The 22,778-nt window shown below is 39.9% G+C and overlaps 1 protein-coding gene across 6 annotated transcripts in view; it reads right to left on the bottom strand.

Moving 5' to 3' along the window:
• Positions 1-651: 651 nt before the first annotated feature.
• KIAA1549 (KIAA1549 ortholog) overlaps positions 652-22,778 on the bottom strand; it is a 148,508-nt gene continuing 126,381 nt past the window's right edge. For 2 of the 6 annotated variants that reach the window (XM_062616385.1, XM_062616386.1), the window contains 8 exons: positions 19,477-19,682; positions 17,571-17,794; positions 16,000-16,144; positions 14,007-14,336; positions 13,020-13,072; positions 9,264-9,409; positions 7,257-7,411; positions 652-2,210 (listed from right to left, as the gene is read on the bottom strand). In XM_062616385.1, the coding sequence (XP_062472369.1) occupies positions 1,956-2,210; positions 7,257-7,411; positions 9,264-9,409; positions 13,020-13,072; positions 14,007-14,336; positions 16,000-16,144; positions 17,571-17,794; positions 19,477-19,682 (1,514 nt within the window). In that variant the 3' untranslated portion in view covers positions 652-1,955. Of the gene's footprint in view, positions 2,211-6,897; positions 7,009-7,256; positions 7,412-9,263; positions 9,410-13,019; positions 13,073-14,006; positions 14,337-15,999; positions 16,145-17,570; positions 17,795-19,476; positions 19,683-22,778 lie in introns of all 6 variants that reach the window. The other 4 variants (XM_062616387.1, XM_062616388.1, XR_009964348.1 and 1 more) reach the window with 3 other exon arrangements.

Genomic DNA, 22,778 nt, shown 5'->3' with positions numbered 1-22,778 from the left:
CTGTACACAACCATGCTGGTGTTCTGACTCCATTCAAGCCTCAACCAGTGCCCATAAAGACATACCGAAGTATGAGATTGCTTCACTACAGTAAGTCCCTCAAAACAATTCCATACAGCCTTTTGATGATCATGCGTAAACAGAAAAAATAAGTCAGCTTCCTAATAAAGTGGAACACACCACCTTTTTTTCCACATCAGTGAGCAGCCAGTCACTTCCTGGTTTTTGCTTTGGCAATGAATACGATGTACACACTTCATGAACAAGGTACATAAGGTTTTCTCATGGTGTCCTCCTACCTGTTTTCATTTCAGTCTTGGTTAGTCCTGTCACCAAGAACAGATACGGTAGCCAACAACCACCATACCACACCAGCGTTACATACCTGTGTTTCACTAATGCCATTTCTACCCCAGTGAGAGAGGCAAATGTAGTCCTAACACATCAACTGCCCAGTGATCTGTTTAGCAGACTACTATCCCATAGACCTTTTATAATTACCATTTCCTGGTGTTTGAAATACCCATACTGTAGTACCAAAGAGCAAGGCTCCCAAGCATCCTCACAAAGACAGCTTACCCTCTATCTTTGTGTCAGACTGTTAGCTTTAGTTCAGCCTCATCTGAAAATAAACACACTCCAACAAATCAGTAAGTAAAATTTCTGTATGTATTATGTCAGTTACAGTTATGCAATGGCCAAATATTAGTAAATTCATAGCTAGTATTAAATTAAAACTGAAAAAAAACCAGCGACAAACAGTTCCATGGCACGTACCATTCTTACCATGGGATAATGCTCACCCTTTGTCCAAAGGGACAGTGGAAACAAGTATAAATATAGAAACTGTCTTGAAACTGCAAATCTAAGCCTAGGTTAATGCTCTAAACCGTCACTGACTTTCACTAAAATTATTCAGATCCAAACATAAGCAATGATTTAGGACATCAATTTATAACATAATGCTGGTGACCCTGTACCAGTTAGGCTGGATTGGTTTCTGTCCACAAAGCAAACAACAGAGTGGCAATATTTTATCGCTGGTCTTGCAAGAGCATATAGTATGTAAATATATTGTTTAAAGATATATGTATACATTGCCCCAAATTCAGCTGTCACTGAGTATTCTTCTCCCGGTTTTCAGTAATTTTGAAACAAAATAAATACCAAGCCCTTTCTGTTTGGATGCTTTGCTTTGTTTTTCCAGCCTGAATGAGTCTACAGATACTTTCTTAGTTATACAAGGCCAATGTTTCACTTTGCAAACATTGAAGATGAAGGAACACTTGAAGCTTCAGCACCAGAAGGAAAACAAGGAAGAGTGCAGAAGGTAGCTCCATTTGGAAGCACAGAGCTATAACAATTATTGTTCCAGTTTGTTACAAGTAGCTCATAAAGACTTTTATTCTAAGCAGTACCACTGTTCCTGACAACCAAAGTGATTCTTATGTGGGATCACAACTTCAACACCCTTGAGCTGACACAGTTTGTAGTCTTGCAGAACAGCAACACAAACCAGTTCCCCATAAGCACTGGAGAATCAGAATATTTGCAATCTCTTGCAAAATGTCATCTCAGTTTATTCAAGACTTCACCTACTTCTTTAGAAAAAGGAGTCTATCATACTTGGAGGGTTTTTTTCAGTGTTTTTTTGTTGCAGGAGCATTGAGTTCTTGACCTAAGGTTTTGTTTATGTTATGTTGAACGAGGGCAGGGAGAAGAGAAGCACCGTAATATTAGCATATCAATTAATACTATTTGTGATGACACCAATGATTTCCTCTGTTTGTCCCCCATCTCTCCCTACTATCCTCATTCTGCTGCCTTTTTCAGTTTTTCCAGAGTGCTGTGAACAGAGCTGTGAAGTTCATTCCTTTGAGAGAACATTGCTGATTTCCTCAGTCTTTGCTTCCATAGGAAGCAGATACCTGGCAGATTTGCAAGGGAATGCTAAATCAACTATGGAAGTTCTGCACTGTTGTCTGTTTCTGAGAAAGTCGCAGAAGTTCTTCTCTAATTGCTTTGATAAGAGAGGCTGAAGAGTGACCTGGCTGGAGGTCCTCAGTGGAACTGGTGGTGTAGCAAAGGCCCTGGCCCTGAAGGCTGTTGTGTGGAAGCTGAGCAGGGGGTGCTGAAGGCTGCCTGGCTGAAGTCCTCGGCATCGGGAATACTGGTGAGGAGGAATATTCTTGGTGTCCATGCGTATGCGTCTGGAAAAAGGTAGAAAGTATTATTGTACTTTCTGAATAAACGCGATAATCCCAGAAAAGACAAGAAAGCAAAAACGCAACGAACAGAGGGAAAGCAACATGGAGATGCTTCTATCTGCTGCCACTGTTCTTCAGCTGTATGAATGAATGATTCCTCTTATGGAGCACAAAACAACAAGCGCACACAAAATTGCTGGACTGCCTCAAGTTCAGGGATTTTCAAAGTCTCTTTGAGCATCCATTAAAAAGTCTCACCCCTTTACTAAGATTGTATTTTTAGAAACTGCAGTGGAAGGAGGTGGGGAGAAAACCCATATAACTGGAAGTCAATAGAATTGGCTTTTATTTCCTTGACTTTCCATCAAATTCCTAAAAGACAACAGGCAAATCACTTTCTTCCCGGCTGTCATTCCTCCATACTGTTTCCACATAGAGATACTACTATTTTCACCTTCCCCTTCACTGCCTGGCTTGCCTGTTCAGGCTGTACACTTGTGAGGACCCTGTGACTGACCAGTGCCCAGGAAAACATGGTCAACAGAAGAAGCAGCAGGAGAAAATTATTAAAATCAGAAAGATTATATTATTTTCTTTATACTCAATAGCTGTTTTAAACATCTGAGAAACTTTATCCCAGTTTAGGGACAATCATTGTTTCAGGGTAGAAAGGGGTTAATTCTCTATTTGTTTGTAAGGTACATTTTCTAACAAAACAAGAGAAACAGAACACAAGCCTGAGTTTATGGGCTTGTCTATCTGGAAAAAGATCTGCTTACACTAAAACAAAGCATGAATTTACAGTACACTAGGTGGACTCCATGGACTCCCGTATGGGCACATGCGATGTACACTGTGAAAATCTAAACTCCATCCCTAAAGCAAGGGTTTCCTCTTGCCTAGTATCGCTGAAGGCTGAGAGACAGACAGAAGAAAACACTGGACATAAAGGACTTGAACACATCATGCTGAATACGCTCAGCTGTGAGCAAAGCAGCATAATTCCCTTTCAAAGGGTCTCTGCTGGGGGTGAGGAGCAGCTTGCTGCAGCAAGCTCAGGTCACAGTTATCACAGTTTAGTAAGCACTAACTACTCTTTCCCTGTGGATAAGCCCTGAGTAGTAGCAGAGAGAGCAATCTGATGAGGGAAGAAAGGACTGCAAGGTCAGCTAGAAGAGGATTTGGGGGGGGAGGGAAATGAAGGGATTACAGCGCAGAGCCTGGGAAGGATATGGGGGACCAAGGGTGACTGGCAGCTCCTTCACATCTCTCATAATATAAATTACTAAGATCTAAGATATTTTATATAAAGTATAACTTGTAACAAATTCTGACTCTCTTTCACAGCTCATGTGAAGCACTCATCATTTACACAGTTAATTTGGGGATAGAGAGTAAGAGGAAAAGAGGCTTTAATAGAAGAATGTTAGGTAAAGAAGGTTTTCCAGGTATCATCCTGTCTTACTACTTATAAAAGGGAGGTGATTTCAGTATCAGAAAGGAATGAATGGGTGCCTTGATTGTTCAGAGCTGTTTCTTTGGCAGTGAAACCTGAAACTAATTCATATGTGCAGTCTAGAGTTAGTAAACCTGACAAGTGCTCTGTGGGTTTATAGAAAAGAGGTGGCATAAAAAATATTAAAAGCAAGCATTCCTTGACACATGAGTCTTAACAGCAATCTAAATTATATTCAGGTTTCTTTTACATTAAAATGCATTACATGATTCAGCTCGTATCACATATTGCACTGAACTGCCACCATAAGAATGGTACATTAAGGGAAGTTAGGAAGAAATCTGATGACTGGAGCGGCTGTTTTTTACCATTAAGGCTATGAAAGTTTTCTTAAATATCTCAGAAAAACAGAAGTGTGTATTTCTGTCATCTCTTATATAGCATCAGAATCAAACCAGGCTAGCTTAGAAACCTAACCTATACTAAACTACAACAGCAAAATAAGGAGACTAAAAAGCTTGGAAGAATTTTTGCTGGGCTTTTTTTCCACTTTCAAATTTCTTTACTATCAGAAATGCACATTGATATATAATATTATATATGTAACAATCTATAGTTTCATATAGTATCTATCAATTATGTATTTTCATATAGAAACTTCTGTATAATTAACAGTAGTACAAAATAATTGTCAAATATATCTTTACCAAGTCTTCCTTCTTAAGGAACGGAGATGTAAGAGATCACATTGTGAATTTTTTAATCTTCATTTAATAACTGTTAAACTCTTGCCAATTTCAACTGAATTTTATGTATACACACACACAAACATATATGTACGAACAGATATCTAACATCCACAAAACCAGTCAGCTGATTAGCACATCCTGATTTGTGCCATCACTGAGTCTGTTTCTGAGTGGCAGAAAGGCCAAGTTAGGCTGTGCTCAGCTACAGCTGTCAGCCAGCATGTATCTCAGAAGGGATAGCTAGCGGACATAAGAGACAACTTGAAGTATGGTGAGATGTTTTAGAGATACTACAGTGGGCAGCCAGAGTATAAAAATAGAATAAAAGGATAAGAGTGGCTTGGGGGAAACACTGGAAACCTGAAGATGACGTGGGAGAACAGTGGAGAGCTACAGGGGATTGTAGATGGGTAATAAGTGATGCCAAGTGGTGGTAGGGAGATAGATATGCAACACATTATACATATCTGTAAGAAATGAGGCTTCATCTGTTCTGCTGCTCAAATGACCACTTTCTCAAGTACTGTATTTTGTGTCAGCTAAGGAAATGCTGTAATTAACCTGGTTGTCCAGGCCTTCCAGATGGAGAATTAAGGTGAATTGATGATAACCTGCACACTGGCTTTGGATGAGGAGATACAAGTGAGAGGTCACATTTCAGTGGAAAATCAGGCGTTGACTCTTGGAGTAATAGCTGAGGACAGTGTGAAGAAAAGCGCCACTGCAGGAAGACAAATCCAGATGCTTCTTGAGTTTGTGGGCGAGAAGAACGCTCTAGGCCTAATCTTCCTAAGAGCAGGAAACTTGCTCAGACTGAGGGAAGAGTAAGACTGTTTACAAGGGATCAGAAGAATACTGAACCATAAGGAATATGACCATCATTAAGTAAAACCTCCTTTCAAAAAGAAGGAAAAACAAATTCAGAGCTCTGTTCTAGTGAAGGAATCCAAAGTACAGAAAACTAAAAGAGTCAAGTAATAGTACCTTTTTTTTTCTTTTTTTCCTTTCAATGGGAATGATCCCTTGTAAAAAAGAAATAATTCCTCATAGGAAAGGGAAAGTGCAGGCACTAGATGAGCTCTCCTACAACTAAATGACACCATACTCAAATAGCTCTAGTCCACGATCTCCTCCTTTTGACTTTTTTCATTTTTAAAGAGACCAAACTGAAAAATGTAACACTGCAATAACATATGAGCTGCACCAACCAGAGAGCAAAAAGTTCTGTCAAAGCTAAGGATGTGTTTTAAATTCTGATTAACTAAAAGAAAGTCAGCCTGGACTGAGGTGATATGTACCCATCTGAAATGGTGACTGAAGATGCAAACTGCAACCAAATGATATTGTATTGGGCCATGAATCTTTTAAAGTTGTGCAGGTAACACATCAAACCCAACAGTCTGCAGAACACCTTAGGTAATGGGTCCATAATTGAATTTTCAGTAACATTTGCAATTCATATAATAAAATATTAAGAAAGTAACAGCTGAACATGCATTTTGGGGACAGAAGGGAAAGGCCCATAGATCTAGAAAAGAAATGCAATTTTCAGAGAAGACAGACAAATTATAAGGGGCAATGAATGGTAACCTAGAGATGCCTCTGAAAATGGAACAAGAGAGATACTAAGATCTCTCATGCAAGTGCTTTTCTAGATGTAAACTGAAATTATGATCTTCTTACACTCAAATATCACAGTTCCAAGCACAGATAGCAAGTTAAATCAGGCAAATACATCTTCCAGCTTTGACAGTTAAAGTTTCTGAATAGTATCAGTAGAGTTTGTCTCCTGCGTGCCAAGTTCTCAAAAACTTTAATGCTGCTTCTCTCAAGCTGATCTGGAGTAGTGGCAACTCAGCTACACCAAAATCGAGACAGCAGGCCCATCCTGTTGCATTTTTTCTCTGCAAAGCCATTTTGAGATCATGCAGTACTGCAAAGCAACTTCAAGTAATGTGAACACACACTGCCTTAAGCGTGCAAAAGGAGGAGATCCTTCCTTCCTTCCTCCCTCAAGGAAGGAACCAGAACAATAGCTTGAGCAAAGGAGCAAAAGAAGAAGCATGAAGTTGTTGCTCTCAAGAGCACTTCAATAAAGCTGTCACAGGTCAGTCTGCTTCAGGATGCAAGTACTCAAACATGGACTGCTAGCAGGCAGCTGGAAAGGCCATGTACTATCTTCAACCTCACATATCTGGTTGAATCAGAAACGTCAACTTCTAGAAGCACCACTGCCAAGACCATGAAATCACGATGGCTGCCTAGGCAGCACTGGTAAATGAGTACATATTAATTTACCACATCCTGCTCACTGGGGCTTGGAAAACAACTTGTTTAGAAGCACCTCTACTGTTATGTGCAAGTATGTACCTTATTCCATTGCCCTGACTCCTGCTGTTGCGCACTGATACTTAAGACAAAAGAACTATACCAATACAAAGTAGGACAGCAGTCTGGGACAATTTAATTTAACTTTTCTACTTACAATGGTCTCAAAATACAGTGGCATGTTTCAAAGAAGAAAATGGAAAGCAGTATCCACCTCTGCTGGAGCTCAGAAGCAGAACTGGGTGAACTGCAATTAATGGGTGAAGGCCTCAAGTGAGAAAAAAAATAAACAGGTTAGGGTAAAGTGAGAGAAAGCAGTTAGAGAGCAGCAAAGGTGACAGCAAGCAAAAGTTAGAAGAGCTAACAAGGGTTTGAAGAGCAAAGCAAAGAATGTCAGAGAAGCAAACTGAAAGTATTCCGGGGGAAAAAGTTCCAAACAGTAATTCAGGAAAATAATATACCCGAACATATCATCACTACTTCGGAAACTATGCAAATGTGTAACACAGTACTCACTGCATCTCGCCTAGCATATTCATCCTCTCCACGGTACTGGGGCCACCCTGGCCCCCCCGGCTGGCCATGCCCTGCTCTGCCTGAGGGGATCTCCACTTGTTGACCTCCGATCCTGCTAGCAATTCCCACCTGAGTGAGGTGCTGTATCTGAGAACCTTAAAAGCAAATATTGTTTTTTCATCTTTATACACAGTAAAGTTTGTAGGGCAGACAAATGACAACATAAAACTTTGTTGGAAGCAGGAAACAAGAAGAAATTTGAGCTCTGTTTCTGTGCAATTAAAAAAATCAGCAGAAAGAAGGCTTCAGTGTAGAATAAAGAAGGAAAAGTTATGTGCATTTTGTGCAGTTCATGTGAGTGTGATGCTTTTCATTGCCACTGCATGGAAAGAAGAGGTTGAGATACATGCACCTCAGACATGGATGACACTTCACTCCAAAAATATGCCAGCCCTTTCCAAACAGTGTTTACTGAAAGCCGTGGCAATGCTTTCATGTAAATTACTTGGCAGCAAAGAGAAGACATTTGCTCCTGTGGTACACCTTATTTGCATCACACTGGCAAGACCCTAACTCTCCAGACTGCCTTCTATTCCATCTCTCAGCAAAATTAAACACATGACTATATAAGAGCATGGTTCTTTCAGCTTTGCTTTGTGGTTAAATATTAAACGATGCTGTTGTTGACTAACGAGAAGGTCAGAACACACTGTATCTCCTTTCAGCCTGAAAGCTAACCTCCTCCTTTCTCCTTTCTTTTCTCTTGCCTCCCCTCCTGCTGTTTTCAAACACATGCAAGGACAGCCACCACCATTAATTGCAAGAGATGTAACAACATGCCATCTTTCCTTTTTCCTAAATTTCCTCCCAGAGGGGAACACAATTTATTTTATTATTATTATAGTATTTTATTATTCATTAGAAATGAAACACATTTAATAAACCCACAGATACATAAGAGAAAACTGTGTGCATATGTACAAAAAAGGGAGGAAAAGACAAAAACAACAGATGGACATTTAGGTCACTTCCATATTTTCCTCTCAAAAACCCCCAATATTTGAGAAGTTTGATATTTGCACATAATTACGCTGAAGGACAGGAACTAATAATTTGAATTGCCTCCAAACTTTCAAGCAGAATATACATGAACATTTAGAGAATAGGACAATAAGACAACCATCATTAAACTGTAGCAGCCACTACATCCCTGTCATTCTCATTCATTTAACATTTACAGGGAGAGGATAGCAGCTATCAAAACTAGGCCTCTGACAGGAGTATATGACTGTATTTTCAGTCTTTTCCAACTCCCCAGGAAGAAAACATTTCTCTGGGAGAAAATTAACTGTGACATTTGCATAAGAATGGAATCTTTTATTCTCAGAATCAGTGTTCGCTGATTCTGCTTAATTGCCATGTGACATTAGAATCTTATTCATGATAGCACTGATGAGCACTACATAAATTATGGCAACCAAATCAGGGAAGGGAAGGCTTTATACAGGAGAGCAGCAATAGATAATATCGTAAGAACCTAAAAGATTCTTCTTTTATGCACGTTTCTAGGCAGAGAAATTAGAAATAGAGATGCGGAGAAATATTAAAAAGATTTACTATTTAGCAGGCTGATTTGGGATGCATTAGTTAGCTCATTTAGTACAATAAAATAGTTGGCAGTGGAAAGTTAGCATACAATGTATGGCCTAAGACTACGAAGTAATTTTCCATTGTTAGAGAATGGGGTTTTTTGAAAATATGCTGTGTGATAACCAATGCCTGTGAGATACTAAAAAGGTGGCAAATCACTGCCTGTTTTTGCAAGGTCCTATGGATGTAAAGTTAACCTCACTTTATCATCACTTTTTTTTTGGCAGTGAAGACAAGAATCACATTTCAAGTGCAGCAGCTGAAGGAGACGGATGTCATAATGGTAACCTCAGTGTAAGAGCAGATACAGAAAATGATCAGTTATTTTAGAGCATATTCAACTTAAGTGAAGTGTACCTGCAGTGCTTCCAACTGGTCGTGGCCGTGCCACTGATGGCATTTCCTCTGAGTATATCCCTCTGGAGGAATACTGAACCTCAGGTGGCTGCTGGTCTGGGTGCATTAACTCTGCAGGTTGAAGAAAACCTGGCCCGAAGTTCTGCCTGTGAAAAAGTAAGGACTCAAGATTACAACAAGTGAATTCCCTAACTGGAAACAGTAGTGCAGGTGTACCTCATACAATGGCTGTTTATGATGCCCTTTCACGTACATTTTAACCACGTACATTTTAACCTTAGATGTTAAAGAAAATAATTACATCTGAGGAATATATTCCTCCTTCATGATCTGCATTGCACTACAGTAAGAGTTATAAACTCTTAACAAAATTTCACACGCTACAGTAACCTCAACGCAGAGAAAAGCCCACAGATGTTGTTTTCTCCTTGGAGAAAAAAGTATCTTTAATGAAAAAGAAAATCAGAAAAGTAAGACTTCAGCAGTGATGTAGCTGCTTACCTCAGCAACAAAACTGACTCTTACTCAAGAGTTTCTGGGTACACAAACTGTTAAGACATAAACAGTCACCTATCTCACTTCATAAATTGTGCCAAGGTAATGGAACTTGTAAAAGGAACACTCTAATTTGTCCTCAGAACAGGAGTAGAACAAAAAAAAAAAGCAGCAAAGCTGCTTTTCCTGTGTTTCCTATTAACATATCTTAACCCTGGCATGGAGAGATTATATTTTAGGAGACTGACGGCAGCTGAGTTTTCAAGGGTTATTGACTCCTCTTGATATGGTGGAGGTGTGGATGCTCAAACTTCAGGTACTTAGATTACAGGCTAGTCTCTCTTAGATTCCAGAGTATGATCAAAGATAGACACGTTCCTCAAGAGGTATTCAAAGCAAAACATTAGGTTCACTAAATCATTTCCTGCAGGAGCCTCTCACTGATGAGTATAAAGGAAACCAAGTGAGACAAACACACTAAGTCAGGCAATGAAATTACACGCAGTGAGGACTAGGGATGAGTTTTCTATGCCATTTACCGCATTAGCATCTAACCCCTTCTAGGCTATGGACTGCAGCCTACCCCATTCCTCAAGAACTCAGTTTTACACCCTTTCATTTTACAGGAAAATCCCATGACTGCACCTAATTCAAACTGTTCTTGATTTGTGCTTCATTTGGAAAACTACCTACCTTTGTATGACAGCCAGATAGCATAGAAAGTCGACATAATAATAAATAGCCCAATAAAGCCAAGTAAGAGCATAATAAAGAACAGAAAAGCAATTGTAAATTAAAGTACTAGCTACTTGGCATACAGTATTAAACGGAGGTGGTGTAAGGGGTTCAAGCTGCAACAATCCTATTGTGGAAGTGCCAAAATTTCCGTGGCTCCCTTGAATGCAATCCCACCTGTCCACTCAGCAAACCTAAAGGAAATCATTTCCAACCAGACTTAGAAGCTAGTTAAAATAAGTGCTTGAATGGGTAGGTAATGTTTAACAATACCACCTTACGTTAATCACTGTAACCAGTAAAAGATGTGATCATCTGGCCCTTTATGACTGCAGTGCTGAGCTGGAACCTTATAGCTGATAAAGTGTTATTAATTTTTTGATGTTGTTTAAAGAAAATATTTTCTCAACATTCCTGCAAATGTACTGATTTTGTTCCAGTTTTTCAGAAGAAAGGAAGCATATCCTTTACTGCTAATGGATTTGTACTTGAGAGGTGCATATTTAATAACCCATCACCCTTTCTTCTCCATCTTCTTTATAATAGATATAGCTACTCTTTATTATCAGAGATAACACAAGAGTATAAAAATGGGATACATCTCTGAATCTGTATCATACAGGCTTTCTAGTGCTCCTCCCTATTTCCAGACTGAGACATAGCTTTCATTTTTGCACATAAAAAAAAAGTAAAATTAATCTCCAGTTATTTAAGTGGGGAGATACTACCCCAAAAATCAATTTTATACCACTAATCCACTATGGCTAAGTATCTCTATCTCTGTTGCATGATGCAACATTCATTTTCTGGCAAAAGCTGTTCATTGTGCCTTCACGTTTGCCTAGCTGTTACGTGACCTAGGTCTTTCACATTCACTTTTTTTTCTACCCAAGCTGGTTCCACTTCATTAAGACGCTATGTTTGTACAGAGAAGGGAACAGTACAGTCACATAATTATTATTCCATGCATTGGATATTTAAGCCAATGGACTATGACATTGATACATGCCACCTAATCATACTGACCTCAGGTTATTTTTCCTTCCTCTAATTGGCGCACTGTTTCTATCAATTTATCATTATCTTCTGAATTTGAGCATAACCCTCACTCCACAAGCATGACAACTCTCCACTTTTTTTCTATTGGCCAAGCTCTTGGAAGCCTTCTATTTTGATGAAATTTTAAAGGAATTCTTCCTGTTAAAGTCAACGACCTTACACATTGTTAGCTTAATCTGCCAGCACTGGAAAAGGAAGCATCTGAACTATTAATAATGATGCCATTCATTTGTAATTTACAGACAGCCAAAGTGCCTATGCCAAATGCTGATAAACTTTTGAGCAAAAAATATGTCGCAAAGACACCATCTTGCTCAGCTGTATTAACAGGGGTTACAGCACTTTCATGATTAATTTATCACATTGTCCCTGAACGCATAATAGGCCAACAAAGAGAAAATTCTCACTAACAAACAATCGGTTATGCTTTGCGTTGGCAGTTCCAAAACTCAATCTTCAAGGTAACTTAAATTACAAGAAATACACTGCATGTCATATTGCATGCCATTTCACGTATGCTCCACTCACACTGTAATGGTCACCTTCAGCTAAGACCCAAGTAAGAAAATGTGGTTAGAGACGCTTCCTTTTCTAGTTGTCCCTTTCAAAAATCAGGTTGCAAAAGAATGGGTAAAGGAAAGTTCTTAGTAACCATTTTACCGTCAAGTTTCCAAGGCAGTGAAGACTTTAGGTGAAATCTAATGAATGATATGGATACCAGTGGGATTTCATCTCACATGGAGAGATGTAAGAAGGTAATGGGAGAGCAGCACGAGGCTACCATTTTACCACCTAGGTGAGTTGCAGCAGTTTGGAGAGGGTGAGACAAGTCTGACCACAGTGGGAACCATGACTCAAGAGTCCAACCTCATGTGTAGTTAAAACACAGACACCAAACGTGGAATTGACAGTCACCTGGACAACTGCTTTCTTCTCTTTGCACGATTCTACCACAGCAAGACCAGGAGAAGACGGAAAATTTGCTCTTTCCCCCGATTTTATAATAATAGGCCTGCAGGGCATGTTTTCTGTGGGAGGGTCACCATGCTCTGAAATTTGTTCTCAGCTTGGTTAAAAATAGAATGAATCTGTTAGCCATGTGAAAGCTTTTGAGAGTTAGCGTTGCCCTGAGGCTACAGAAACAAGATGAAAGCAAGAATATTGGGAGAATGACATGCAACTGTTTCAGGTACTCTAAAAGCTGAAACTCAGTGGTTTATGCAGTATTTGGAAGGATATCTCTATAGCCAAGGGGATAGAAATGTATTTCTTTTACATGAAGGCTTGGATTCCATACAGCATATATATGTCATTCATGCTCCATAAATAAATTACACAGGCTGGATCTGGACTCCTGTTACTTCCCATTTATACAGTACTTTGCATAATAATATACCAGTGCCAGTAAGAACTCGTGAGGAATTGCAAGGAAAATATTAAATGATAATTCTATCAGTGAAAAGCTACCTTGGCAGGAGACCTGGTGCTGCTGGCGGAGTCATTCCAAATTCCACATATCTCTGTGAGAAGAACAAAAAAACCCAAATTAAAATAAAAATGCATACCCTGGGAAGTCCACTGTTAGTCTTTTAAGTGATGAATGGCAGAGATCACTAGGTCTGTATGTGTGACTTGACTGCATCATTAAGACCTTGGTTCTACAAACCCAGAAGCACAAGAAGATCTGTGAATTGCTGCTACAGTGGTTAGCAGTCTTTTCTGTCTCATCAGAGGCTTAACTTAAGAACCTTTCAGAAATACTTTCTGTCACTTGCAGAAGATCAAGGGCTTCTCCAAAGTCTGCTTAGCTTAAAACTTTCAGAAAACCAAGCTTTGTATTTGGAAATCTCTTTATACCTCAACCAGCATCAGATTGCAGCAGAGACCATGGGACTCGGACTGAACAGTCCAATGGCATTATGAAACTTGCACTGAACTGTCGTAGAACTGGAGATGACCTAAAAGACTATCCATGTGTCTCGGTGCTCCATAAAATACAAAAAAAAAAATCTCACACGGAAATACTGCTTCCCTATCCGTCACTTCCTGAAAGCTTTTGAATACTCTGCTGAAAAATATGACCTAAGCCCAATACAGTCTTTTTTCATTGTCAAAACATGAACTAGCATATGCACTTGAAAAAAATAAAGTTTTACTCTTGGGCATAACAAGACTGCTCTGTGAAAGATTGTAACTGAGAAGAACAGAAAAGTTATCCTAAAGTAGGAGAACTATCTTGTCTTGTGGTAGGAATGGGAAAAGGGAAAAGGACCTAAATGTATTGCTTAAAAAGCAAGTTCACCATCTTCTGATGGTCATTTCTGAATTCTCCTGGTTCCAGAAACTGCTCCACATTCGTGATAAGTCCTGATGGCACGGGCACAATAACAGTGACCATGGCTCAACTGGTGCGAGCTACCTGCTCAGAAAAGCCTTTTAACTTGCATCACTCACATTAAATGGGTTGTTTACTGCCTGAGTTGGACCATAAGGTGATCCCCACTGGGTACATGTGGTTTCCCTCCCTGCTCGAGCAGGAGTGTTGTTTACCGGCTGTCCTGCAGAGACCCCGGGTGGTGCAATGGCAGTGGAACTGGCTGCTTGGCTGCTGGGAGCCACCAGCGCAAAAGCATCATCCAGCAGCGAGTGCATGGTTTGCCGAGCCTCTTCAATGGATGGCTGCGGTGGGATGTACTGGGAGACTGGGTGGGAAGGCAAGCCGGGGAACTTCCCCACATCAGCTGAAGATGATGTCTGAGGTTCAGGAGGCAAGTCTGGGTCAGACTGGAGAAAACAGAAAGAAGGTGAAGGGCAGCCACAGAGAAGATCTAATCAGCCAGCTTCCAAGCCCCTGCGGGCCTTAAGTCTGAGCAACATTTTCTTTGCCAAAACCACAATGAGATAAATGGTACAAGTGCCAGCGGTGGACAAAACTTGCTCTTTACCCTCCCAAGTTCTACATGCACATACGCATGCACATGCATGATGCTAACTGTGTAAATACTTCATTCACTGTCATCTGTGAGACTATGATCTCAGACAAGGCAGCAGAGCCTCTTGCAGGAGTTAACTCAGCTATAACAGAAATATCTTGTGGCTTGCACATAATGAAGTCATGTAGAAAGCATCTACCCCACCCAGAAAAAAAGACAAATCAGCTCTGTCTACATCTCTGACTTCTCTGCAGCTTTTGCAGTTCCAAGAAATGAATTCAGTCTTTAGCTTACAGCTGACCACATCAGCAGTAATATTAAACTGGCATTATTACCTCTCAGAAAACCACACAAATGGAACTGTTATTCAATTAAGTGGATACCTGCATGGAACTTGAATTTGGGTGCATCACCTGAATGGGATTCATACAAGTACTTCACAGCAGCAATACCTGAGGCATGCATCACAATTACTACATGGGATCTTACAACACGGGCTTATTGTTCAACAGTAACAGGAAATTAAATGAGCTTTGCAGCAACAGACTTATTATCAAAGCTCATTCTTACCACTGCATGCCAACTGCAAAATCAGTCATCAAGATGCAAAAGCCTCTACTTTATCAGGAACTTAGCATTCCAAGTACTTTCTCACTACAGATGCCAAAGGGGCTGAGTTTTCTGTGTGACATGTCTTAATTAAACAGCTTCAGATGATAATTCATTCTGCTGCAGCATGACATTAAAATCATTACAGTCTTGTTTGAAGGCAGAGGGAAACTGCAGAAATAGACATTGTAGTCACCTGACTGCGTATGCAGCTAATGGTGAAATTCTTAAACATTAATAAACCATCTTTCAAGATGAAAACTGTCCAGGGGTTTCCCATATTAGCATTAGGTTTAGTAAAGTCTGCTTAGAAGTGGTTAAAGATGCCTAAATACAGTCTGTGACATGGATATGATTGAACAGAAGCATTCTCCAGTGTCTTTGTTTTTTTTAGACAGGAAGCAAAATTAATTTTCAAGACATTGCATAGAATTGTTTCAAGTTACTGTAGTACAAAGACATGTTTCTCTTTCATTAATAATTAATTCCCACATTTGACAGATGAGAATATTTCTCATGAAAGGAACTGAGTCTCCTACTCTGTGAGACCAAAGGAAGAAATTTTCTGTAACATATGAATATATAACATCCAGCAAATTGGACTAGAGTGAAACTATGTTCAAGATATTGCAGAACACGCCAAGCACACTTTCATATGCATAATACAGTGACATTAATGAAAAATGGTTCTTGGCCTCTTTAATATCAAGGAATACTTGGCAGAATTTTACTGCTTAATACTGACAAACTGCCAATGAAATCCCTGTTTCACTTTGATTTACATGCTAACTACATAGGACTGAAACTAGCCATATAGACCATAGTCAGAAAGCAAAAAACCTCCCAATGTCACAATTGTAATTACAATTATCAGAACACTCCTGTCATTCAAGAGACATACATACAATATATGCAGAATTATTGACTCCTGGGGGCCTTTTGTATGTCCCATCACTGTCAGTTGTGATTAACCTGTCCTTTTCTGCATCAATTGGACTCCCGTTTATCTGATGTCGCCGGCGCTGCTTGGGAGAACGTTTTGCACGAGAACTTAACAGGAGGAAAACAAAAAGCAGAGAGAAAGAACAAAAAAAAAACAAACAAGACAACCGTGATCACATTTCTTTTTGCAATTTTTCTTTGCATTCCACTCACGGCTTAACTCCTCTGCCCATTCCCTCCAAGTCATGCTTGCCTCAGCCCTGTTTCTCTTTCCTTTCCCATTTTTTTAATGCCACTCCCATTAGGTAGCCTTGAATCTGACTCCTGCCTTTCTCTCACTGGCAGCTCTCCAAACTGTCTTATTCCTCCTTCAAACTCTCTCCATTGTCACCTCCCTTCTACATTTATCTTTCAAAGTTGTTTGGCTCCAGCCTTCCCCCAGTGCTTTTCCAGATGTGCAGACAAATGTCAACACATCTGCAATGACAGAACAGACCATAAAGATTTGCCAACAAAGGTTTGTGCTTGGCATTGTTGGGTTTAACCCTACTAGGCATACAAGCTATGGAACCCATGTAGCTAGAGAAAAGGTACTTTCTATCAGTGCAGAAGCAGTTACAGGGTACCACTGCTCTGGGAACAAAGTGCCAGTATTCATAAACAAAGCTCAGGGAAGACTTTCTCTGAAAAGGCCAGGGAGGCAGGTCCGTGACACTCCTTACCCAGATGGAATACATGAAAGGTTATCTCTTTGATTTGTGAGTTTGCCATCAAAATTCAGAATCTTCAAGCTTTTTAAGTTGTTCAAGGGAGGGCTGAAGCATTTCTCCTATGAAGACAGGCTGAAAGTTGGGCTTGTTCAGCCTGGAGAAGAGAAGGCTCAGGAGAGACCTTAGAGCAGCTTCTAGTACCTAAAAGGGGCCTACAGGAAATCTGGAGAGGGACTTTTTACAAGGGCCTGTAGTGACAGGACAAGGGATGATGGCTTTAAACTGAAAGAGGAGAGATTTAGGTTAGGTATTACGAAGAAATTCTTCACTGTGAAGGTGGTGAGGCACTGGCACAGGTTGCCCAGAGAAGCTGTGGCTGCCCCATCCCTGGCAGTGCTCAAGGCCAGGTTGGACGGGGCTTGGAGCAACCTGGTCTCGTGGAAGGTGTTCCTGCCTGTGGCAGGGGGTTGGATGGCCTTTAAGGTCTCTTCCAACCCAAACCATTCCACCCAAACCGTGATTCTGTGGTCCTTTCCCCCCTTTATAAAAATATTCTTTCTTGCAAGTTTATATTTTCCATGTATCATTTTTTACTACTTACACTGAAATCTTGATCCCCCATCATCACAAAAGAATTATTCAAACAAATGGCAAAGCAAATGCTAAATTGTTTTAAGGCAGTTTTCATACATTTGGGTTTATTTATCAAGAATTCACTGTTGAGAACTTGTAAAAGAATAATATGAAAACAAAAATGCTGGCATATACTAAACCAAATACTGTTTAAAACAACTCAAACTTTTTCCCATCTTTGAAATGCCTACCTCTTCCTCGGCTCTATGAAGACAGTAGGCACACTGCCTCCAGGGTCCAAGATCTTGTCAATCTGCATCTGTGCCTTGCGATATATTCTGTGCTGTTCTTTGGAGTCCACCACCACCACGTCATCCACCACTGGAAATTCGTAGTGCCCTTTGCGCTTGGCGCGAAGACGAATCTTGTTGCGGTGGTGCTCAATCTCAGATTTATGCCTCAGGGCTGTCTGTATCTTAAAGAAGGGGAGGGGGGAAAGAGTGGGTTTTGCAACAGAACTTTTTGCTGCTCTTCTGTAAACCTCTTTACCTCAGATCCTTGGCTGCCCCTTCCTTCCTCCTTCCCCTCTCTCCCCCAAATCTCTGAAGGATTAAAGCAAGTCACACAACTTGCAAACACTTTCTTTCTTGGACATTTTGCAGTATTTTCATTGTCTCCCCAGGGAGATGTACTATTAAACACAATACGATTGCCAGAACAGCAGGTGTAGTTAGAGAGAGGTGACAGTTTGTTAACAAAACACAAAAAACTCCTGCTGTCTGCCAGAAGTGACACTGCTCTGAAAAAAAAAATCAGTAAAAGCTGTATCTACATTTGCTTGTCAGAAAGAGATACATTTGATCAAGTGTTGAAATCTGTCACCCACTCCCTTTAATGACCTTCATTGTGTAAGCAGCAAGAGCTTAAAGTGCTGAGCTCATAACTCAGTGCTTCTGCTGAGCATGACAGCCCAACATAAGCTATGCAGAAATGTAGCAGCAATACAAGGGTCCAGATCCCTAGGTAAACAAGTGTTATCAGCTCTACATCTTAAAGGCTGAGTTTTCATGCCTCTCTCCCACTTTTTTTTAAATTCCCTGAGGAGTATGTCATCATGTGGGGAAAGCTATCATAATAGCAGCACTAGCCCAACACTCACGGAAATCGTTCTTATCAATGGAGAACACTTGGGCACCAGATCAGGTAGCAAGAACTGCTGCTCTGCCTGTGCTGGACTAGTTTCTGAACACATCTGCACCAGCAAATTAAAAACCAAGTAAAATTTGAGTTTTGTGTATTCCCTCCTGAGAATCCTGAAAAATTATGAAAAGGACACAAGCCAGATTTACTGTTTACATTTATAACTAGAACTATCTCTTCTGCCCATATACTGGATTTCTGTTTTGTAGCTCCCTTTGCCTGTGTATACTAGATATACACATTTACCTTTCTTCTGTAAGGTACTCAGAAACTTTTTAACACAGTGAAGCTAAAGGTTTCAGTAAAGCTTCCACTCTGAATTATGAAAAGATGCCATCTTACACCCAGTACAAGATACTGTCAGGCAGGGTACGATATGGTTTCACAGCACATTACTGTCTGTCTTGATGCCCCAGGCTGTCTGTCGTGATGCCCCAGGCATGCTCATATTCTGCTGACAGTAACATGAGCCTCAGAGAAAGCAGGAAGTTTCTGTGTATTTACTATCAGATAAACACATCAGAATTTGGAAGCAGTGCATGTGCTGCAAATTCACACCCCAGAATATGAAGATAACTTGTTTGTATATCCACATCTTGAGCTGCTGAAAAGTCAGAAGAATAGTGTAGAATGAAAACCAAGGTGGGCCAGATGCTCCAACACTCATACATTAATTAACAAAACTCTCCTAAGTCATGTCCTGCTGACTAGCAAAAGGATGGCAACACAAGGTATCCTGACCATTAAATTTGCTCCTCTCTCTGTGTTTAAGTTTTGATTTAGGTATCTCTTAAAAACAGTTCAGATTACCTCTCTGGACAGAAAAGTGATTATTTCTGTAACCTGTCAAAACTCAACTCCTTAGGAACTCCTGATAAGAAGAAATGGGATACTTTTCACTTCCCACTTGGCTGGGCATGCAGTCCTCCACAAACACTCAAAGCACTGCAAAAATACCTCTTTATTAATTTTGTTGGTCTCTGCTACTCGATCAGAAAGCACCGAGTTCTGAACCGGAGGTGCTGCCATCGGTTGCATAGCAATCAGCTGGATCTTGCTCGGCACCCGTCTGCTGGCATCTGAGGAACGTGACATCCTATCCACGTGTTCAAAGATAGAGGCTGATGAGTGCTGCTCATTTCCACTGCTGGTCTGAGGAGGTCCTAAATCACCAGAACAAATACAGAGTAAAGGAGTGCTGCCAGGGTTATCTCAGTCAAACATTAAGCTCTACAGATGCTATACTACAAGACTATGCCATGTTTTCCATCTGTGTTTAATTTGCCCTATAGGCCTTCCAGCTGATTCACATTTAATGCACAACAAGTTTACCCAGTGGTTTGCAAATTATAAACATTTTTCCATTATATTTCCAGAAGGGGAGCTGTCATTCTTCATTTCTGTAAATCAAGCTCTTGGCATTTGCAAACCACCAAAATCTCAATCTACTTTTCTCTATAAAAAGCTGTTCAAGTACATACTGCTAATGGTTCCTCTTATCGGTACTTAAAGAGATGCAAATTCCTCAAATGGAGGTTCAAAGAGCAATGACAGACGTCTCATTGCAAAATGCACTTCTTGAGAGACAGGAGGAGGGATACATGAACTAAACAAAAATACCATTAGAAACCCACACAAAACACAAAGAATTTTGCAGACATTTTACCGATTAAAGCTTTTAAAGCAGTTTTCTTCTCTGTGACAGGATAAACTGTTAACACAGTAATAAGCAAGCAGCACAAATATTGCCATGTTGTAATTTGTTGAAGAGGTTAAATCAACTCCAACACAACCAGCAAAAGATCTTACGGAAACCAATACAAGTGAAAATCATGGCCTAGTTCTGCCAAGAGTTAATCACTTCAACAGAAACGGGTCATCTCCATCAAGACTTGAAACCTGTAGGATCAAGGATCACCCCTGTGGTTTGCAGTTAAGCACATTAAGATTTTCAGTTTGTTTGTATGTTTTCTAGAGATAGGCCTACAACAGGAACCATTATGTGGATTAGGCTTGCAAAAACTACTGAAGACTTTCAAAATCATCTTTTGTCTTGTTCACATGGTAATGCCACACATTATTAAACTGCTTTTCACCATGAAATACAAGCAATAAGAGATTAAGATTTGTGACTCTTCATATGGAGGAACACAACAGCATAGAGGGACTTAGTTCCATGTCCTTGCACAGACTTCTAATAATGGACTGTGGTTCTCAGATTTAAATCAGAAAGAGAATCTGATTTGATTCGATACAGATTGTTGATGAACCTGATCCAACTCCAGCAGACAAGAAGGAAAACAGCCACTGCTCTGATCAATTTGCGACCTGTGCTGGTAATGTAGTACAGGGTTCAGAAGAGGAGTCTGCAGAAGATCACTGTAGATGACTTATTCCTTTGCTTCCCTCTTCTAGCACAAAAAGGGAGTTGGAGAGGGAAGGCATGGTATTGCTCATTACATTCACAGCACACTGCTTTTGGGCTGGAAAGCAATCTGGCCACAAGCTAAGCAAAATTTTTATTTTTCATACTTCTCAAATTTGATTAATGCATTTCAAATGTGCACATTTATAAATGGTATGCATCATTTATAAATGTGACTTTCCTGTATGTGTCCTTAAAAAGAAGGTAAACAGTTTCATTCAAGATCTCTGTCCCCCAAACGTTCTGCAAGACACAGAGCCTAAATGAAATATATCCTTTTCTCTTCTGTAGCTATTTTATATGATCTTTACTATTTGTCATCTTCACAGCCCCATCTTCATGTATTTTGTGGAAACATGCAAGCACTGACTCTCACAGTGAGGGGCACAAGATATATCAAGTAGTTAGTGTGAATCCCTCAGAGCAATCCTATAGTGCAATGGAAGCCTGAACTTCTGCATCCATCTTTCCCATTTTCCCCATGTATCACTCATTCTTTCCACCCTTTCCAGTCTACCAGCAGTTCTCAAAACTCAATGACCTCCAACATAAAATTTTAAGGTTATTTTCATATTACTTCATTAGCAAGGTGCAATATATTAAATTACACCGAGCATTCACTCTAAATCTTTATAATTTCATCCATAACCTTTCCTTTTGTGCACATAAATAAGTGCTTGGCAGAGGCTTCTTAGCTGGAACGGTTTTTAAACTAATTTATTAAAACTGTCCAGAAGTCCCATATCCAAAATTTGGTATAGGTCTACCATAACATCATGTTACCCTCTTTTGCAGAAAAGATGCACCCACACAAAAAACCCCATAAGCTGCATCTGACCTTTAGATCCAATCTGTGTGCATACACTGAATGTGTCTGTAAGTATAAACTAAGATGGAATTATAGTAAAGTATGAAATTTGTGAACTGCACAGTTCTGTACACACCCAACAAAAGGAGAAATGATTTCTAACTCAACACACGAATAAGTTCCTTTAGAAGTTCTGACACAGTGAATAAGAAAGGTCTCTTATTTCAAGATTCTTACGCTATTGTCCATGGTTAGAACATCTTCCTTATAAAGCAGTCAGCACTATATGAATTAAATTTTGATCTCAGACTAGACAGTTGAGCCTAAAAAATAATGAAGATGTGTTCTGTCCTAATACTGGACAGAACACATTTAAACAACTAGTCCATATAGGTCACATGTCAGGATCAGTGTTCCTCACTCTTCCCTGGGTTGAAACTACTAATTGAAGTATCAAGAAAATTAATTGCTCTGCAGGAAGCTATGATTTTGTATGGAAAGCAATACAGCTGGAGATAAGGAAAGGCTATTGCTTCCTGCACCCTCTTGAAATAAAAACAAGGGACACAGCAACCACGGTGCATGAAACCTAATACAAAATCAGGTAGTCAATGGGAATCTTTCACTGGTTCACTGGTATTTGAACCATGTCAGAGTATGCAGTTTCAGATAAATTTCAGTTTCTTTGTATCCCAGTACATCATGACTCTCATTAGTCACTTGTACAAGTGCAACAATGGAAAGCATCATAGCCAGCCTTATATTCATCCTTCTTTACTATTGTAAGATGGAAACTGCTATCAGAGGACAGGGTCTTTAATTTATTACTAGATACGGTATGCATTATTAAAGACAGTGTCAGCTTTCTCCTGCCCCATCTTTGCTACGGTTAGAAAATCATCCAATCCTGATCAGAAAAACACTAGTTCACCAGAAAATACTCAATGGCTTTTTGCAGGTAGCCTGTGTTTGTCTTGGATTTCCAGTAAAGACATTAACTATATCTCTAAGTTGTTTATATAAAGC

The sequence above is a fragment of the Pezoporus occidentalis genome, unplaced genomic scaffold, assembly GCF_034315485.1.
Source record: "Pezoporus occidentalis ecotype Australia unplaced genomic scaffold, CSIRO_AGI_Poc_V1 ctg19, whole genome shotgun sequence".
NCBI lineage: Eukaryota > Metazoa > Chordata > Aves > Psittaciformes > Psittacidae > Pezoporus > Pezoporus occidentalis.
Note: the sequence above shows the minus strand (reverse complement) of the source record. Positions and strands in the feature narration are given on the sequence as shown.